This window comes from Babylonia areolata, chromosome 21 (assembly GCF_041734735.1).
Source record: "Babylonia areolata isolate BAREFJ2019XMU chromosome 21, ASM4173473v1, whole genome shotgun sequence".
Taxonomy (NCBI): Eukaryota; Metazoa; Mollusca; class Gastropoda; order Neogastropoda; family Buccinidae; genus Babylonia; species Babylonia areolata.
Window position 1 is genome coordinate 46,695,549 of NC_134896.1, and position 5,377 is coordinate 46,700,925.

The 5,377-nt window shown below is 37.9% G+C and overlaps 1 protein-coding gene across 1 annotated transcript; it reads left to right on the forward strand.

Annotated features, from left to right (window-relative positions):
• The first annotated feature begins 2,929 nt into the window (after positions 1-2,929).
• Positions 2,930-5,068, forward strand: LOC143295788 (uncharacterized). Its single transcript, XM_076607407.1, has 2 exons — positions 2,930-3,063; positions 4,452-5,068. Exons 1-2 carry the CDS (start codon positions 2,959-2,961, stop codon positions 4,860-4,862), a joined length of 516 nt encoding a protein of 171 aa, XP_076463522.1. The 5' UTR covers positions 2,930-2,958; the 3' UTR covers positions 4,863-5,068.
• The last annotated feature ends 309 nt before the right edge of the window (positions 5,069-5,377 follow it).

The window sequence follows — 5,377 nt, forward strand, 5'->3', positions numbered from 1 at the left end:
GGAGAATTCAAGAATGGATGTTGGTGATACACGACAGGAATCTCAAAGTTCGCAGACCACAGGGTATTTTAACCTGTCTCAGCACATAGAAATATCCCCAGAAGAGTGTGCCAGTGTGTGCGTGTGTGCGTGCGTGTGTGTGTGTGTGTGTGTGTGTGTGTGTATCATGGTGTGTCTGTGTCTGTGTGTATCTGTGTTTTTCTCTGTGTGTTTAGGAGGTGTGTGTGTCAGTGTGGGGGAGAGAGGGGGTTGGGGGGGGGGGGGGGGGGGGGACTGGGCATTCGAGTACATGTATCTGTGTGTATTCATATATGCGCGCAAGTGTATATGAGTTTAAGTGTTAAAAACCGTTGTAGTGCAAATTCTTTAGTATTTCCCCCCTTTTTTTCAACTATATAAAAATCTGCCGTCTTTCTGTCATTATGATCATGCCATTGAGCAAGAGCTCCTGACATGCCTCAGATGATGACAAAACTGATCAAATGATAGATGGACAGATAGATACTAGATATATAGATATACAATTATACATACATACATAGACAGACATGCAGACATATATTATAGGAGACAGACAAGCAGGCAGGTATACAGAGAGACTAGATAGATAGACTGACTGGAGAGAGAGAGAGAGATAGAGAGAGAGACAGAGAGAGAGAGAGAGAGAGAGAGAGAGAGAGAGAGAGAACTGAATTGAATAAATTTTATTTTCTGAGGGTAATACAATAAGCAAAATGATGCTTTTTTTCATGCAGCCGTCCAAGGAGAAACAGTAAAATAAACAAAGGGGGAATCATATATATCAGTACACACACACACACACACACACACACACACACACACACACACACACAGAGAGAGAGAGAGAGCACGCGTACGTAGTATAACAAAATTTTCACGTCCTCAAAAGAACAAAAATGAACATTCTGATTATTGCCACGTCGGACGATTGCTACGTCAGACTAATGTTTCAGTATAGCGGCTTTTCGGGCTCAGTGTTGTTACATCGGACTGTCGACCAAACAAACAAACAAGGACAAACTAAACAAACACTGAAAAGTCAGTCCAAGATTATTTTTTTTACCTCCCCCCCCCCTCCGCCGCCCCCCTCCACCCTCAGCCCCCTTAAAAAACAAAAAAAAAGGTTACAACAACAATCCAGTTGGACTGTTTAACAATGATATGGAAAAAAAAAAAGAACAATAAAAATGAAGACCCCAAGATTTCTTGCATTGTGAAAGATGCTAGTAAAGGTATATGATATTTTAGCATATCGCAAGTAAATATGATTATGATCACTTGTTATAGAAAGTTACCACACACACACACACACACACACACACACACACATATATATATATATATATATATATATGCAGGAAATACTTTTTATCTAGTGTATTTTGTCTTGAAACAGTTCAGTTTCCATCAACAGATCAATGACGCAATCTGCCTTTTATTGTAAATGTGTTGTTCATGTTTGCCAACAATTCCACAAATCTTATTTATTTCTTCGTGTAAATTTGAACAACCTATTTTCCTTTCTTTTAACTGAAAGTCTGATCGCTGGACTCTGCTCCACTATACTATATAACATTCTTGCAATGAAAATGGAAGAGATAAACATATTGACTCGTGTTCGTTCTTTAGTTTAGCGTCTTTTCACTATCAGTGATATTAGACGGTTAAAAAAAAAAAGGGGGGGGGGCGGGGGGCATGGGGGGAGGAAGGTGGTGGTGGTGGGGGGGGGGGGCGGGAAGAGGAAAACAGAAAAAAGGTAAACTAGAAAACTACCGTAAAATGTATAACTAACGTGCAGTTACATTTAACAGAAACAATTCAATAATAATAATGATAATAATCAGAAACCATTAACACAATTCTGAAGTGCATTAAAGGAATGTAGAAATAGGGCTATGAACTAATGCCTGTGAAAGTTCGACCATAAGAACCTCGTCAGAAATAACTTTACAAAAATCATCTGCAGAATTATCATTCTCTTTGAAATACTTGACTCGTGTGTGTGTGTGTGTGTGTGTGTGTGTGTGTGTGTGTGTGTGTGTGTGTGTGTGTTTCCTATGTTTGTTTGTTTTTTCCAATGTAGTTTGTTAACACCATGCTCAGTTGTTCCTGTGTGTGTGTGTGTGTGTGTGTGTGTGTGTGTGTGTGTGTGTTATTATTACCATGCTTATGCCTTTATGTAGTATTGTTTACGCATGTTATGACTTTATGTAGTATTGTGTAGTGCATGTTATGACGTCTATGTAGCATTGTGTAGTGTAGACCCTGTTTCAGGGCGGGGACTGGATGTAAAAAAGCGTGCCAGTGCTTATCTGTTATCCTCGAAAATAAAGAACTTTGTGTTGTCTTGTCTTGTCTTGTCTTCTCTCTCTCTCGCTGTGTGTGTGTGTGTGTGTGTGTGTGTGTGTGATGGCAGTGCATGCCTTTACATAAAAATGCTTCCTTAATTACTTAAATTACTATAGTAACGGTGCGTATGTCTTGCTGTGTGCAGTTGGCTTGACCAGTTTGATAAAAACGCCATTGTCTCCGTTAGATTTTTTTTTCTCCAAGATTTAAGTTTCTTTCACACCTTATAGGAAATACCTGTTTCCGTCTTCTTTTCTTTTAATATCTTTCTACATTCATTTCTTCATTATTTCTTCATTTCTTCGTGTATTTATCTATCTATTTATGTTTTGGAAAATGTATATATTTGTTTGTTTATCGAGTTAGTTAGTTAGTTGTATATGATTATATACATATACATGTTATTTATCTATTTAGCTGTCCATCTGTTCATTAGTTAATCAATTACTTGATTAATTCATTCTTTTATTTGTTTATGTATTCTTTTTTTTTCCAAACCGAACTGTGGAAATCGTAAGCATATTTCTGCTACTTATCTCCCTTTGTACATTTTCATAAAGAAAACCAACTTGGTCATGTTATGCCAACATGGAAGCGAAACTAGCCGAGTATCGGGCTAAGAAAAGAAAGGAACAACGTCAAAAAGATAATCTCACTCTATCTCAAAGAATTTTTGGCCTTTTTAGAAGAACGGTAAGTAAGAATCCATTTTATATGACTTACATAACGTTTATGTTCAGTGTCAGTTCACTAATACGCAGAATAGTGAATTCACTGACTTCTAACTTCAGCGATTGTCTTTTTCACCAGGAATACTCCTCACCATGCTGTAACGCGGAATAGTGAATTGTTCATGTTACGTTAAAAAAAAAAAAGCATACAGTCTTTACAAGTTTTGTTAATATTATTGTTAGTCTTGCTTGAATCGTCCCAAGTATATCTTTGTTTTTACTATTATTTTTTCGTGATAAGTACAGACTTTCTCTCGCTACAATGGGCTTGTTAGTCCTGGAGTGTGTTGCGCCAGTCTGGGACCCCCCACAACAGTATCTCACAACCAACGTGGAGATGATGCAACGCCGATCAGCTCGGTGAATTATGCAAAAATTATACTGCCCCATCACCAGTGCAACCGAGTTAGTTTCAAGACTGGAACTCGACCCCTCATACTCAGACTGTGCCACACTGCAGCCAAGGCCACCATGATATATAAGGTCATGGGTGGCTTGGTTGAGTAGGCACCCTTGGAGGGTACTCTGGTGTGGATAAGTAGAACCATCTGAGGCGCCAGGTCCGATTCCCACAGGCACTCATTCTTCCCTTCTGCCTGTGGAGCTGGATTCCAGACCACATCATCCCTGCCATTGCGCCTCCAGCCTTCAGGACCAGGACTGAGGCTCAGTATAGCAGGCTTTTTTTTTGGGGGGGGGGGGGGGGGGGTTGTTTTGTTTTTTGGTTTTTTTAATTGATGCTGGGTGGGGCCTAGTTCCCCTTGCTGAACTTGGGTGCTTAACAGCCATACATCAGTATCAGTCTACTGGAGTACACCTCTGTTATGGATTGTTGCCATGTACAGGGATCAGTACATGAATGTAGACAAGTATCAGATAAAAACAGTTTGCTGATAAAAAAAAGCAAAAAAAAAAGCAATTAATCATCTAGTTTAACATCTGAGTAATTAATGACATGAATCATTATATAAGAAATTAATGACTGGCAGGAAATGACAGGAATAATCATACAACAAGAAAAGACCTAAATCACATCAGACATCTGCCAGTTTCAAATAAGTAATTTATGATTCCTTGTTGTGAACAGAAATAAACAGACAGATTGTGAAGACATATTTGCTTTTTTAACGTTTATTTCCAAAGCATTAAACTAAAACTTTAAGGCATGTTTATAGTCAACTATGATGTAAGGTGCTTTGAGCAGCATTGGTGCTGGATATCGCGCCATGGAAAAACTTTTTTTTTTCTTTTTTTTTTTTTAAATTTATCAGATTCTTGTGACATCTTTTTATCTGTTACAAAGTACAAACTGTTTGTCTCCTACCTGTTCTGTTTTTGTTTTGTTTCCAGGATTCCACAGACTCAAACAGGAAGAAAGATGAAGATCAAATGGCAGAACCAGCTTCTCCACAGCAGCAGAGCCCAGACTCCCCTGACACATCAGGATGTGATGCAGAAGAAGAAGAAGAAGAATTTGATCCTCCACCACAAAAGTACAGATGGCTTTTGTTGGCCTTGAAGGCTGCCTTATGGTGTACAGTTTGGTTGATTTTTATCGAGCTTCAGTTTGGTGCTGTGTTCTTCACCATTTCTGCTTTAGTGTTTGTGTATTGGAACACAAGGACTGGGAGAAGAGGCAAAAAGGCTTCCCTGAGTGCCTATTCTGTGTTTAATCCTAACTGTGAACGTTTGCAAGGAACGATAACGGCAGAACAGTTTGAGGCCGAGTTACTTCATAGAAAACCACTTGCACAGTCATGATGATAAAACAGACACAAATATAGTTTTTTTTGGGGGGTATTTAACACAGATCTGTTGACATTGAAATAGAAATATATACAATTTAACAATCTATAAAGATTATTATATGTAGGGTCTTTATCACTTTCTGTCATTATGAATAAGTGGTATGGGTACCTGAATATGCAAAAAAGATTTTTCATACATTGGTTTGAATAAATCTTTAATTGTTCGGTATGGGTACCTGAATATGCAAAAAAGATTTTTCATACATTGGTTTGAATAAATCTTTAATTGTTCAACAGTACACATGATTTCAATACAAGCAAAGTCAAGAGAGCATCAACAAGCTTAAAACTTATATTGTAGTGTCATGTTGCACTTCAGTTTTAACGTGACAGCTGATGAAACATCAATAATTTTATTTATAATTTTTGTACATTATTAGAAAAGAAAATGCTGATTAGGAGTCAAGTGATATATGATATTAATCATATTCCAGTCATTATACATAGATCTGTTGAGGTGGAAACTGA

Excerpts from the sequence above, each read along its gene's own strand:
- LOC143295788 (XM_076607407.1), top strand. The coding sequence starts at position 2,959 with ATGGAAGCGAAACTAGCCGAGTATCGGGCTAAGAAAAGAAAGGAACAA. Across the intron at positions 3,064-4,451 it reads TTGGCCTTTTTAGAAGAACG|GATTCCACAGACTCAAACAG; the intron begins GTAAGTAAGAAT and ends TTTTGTTTCCAG.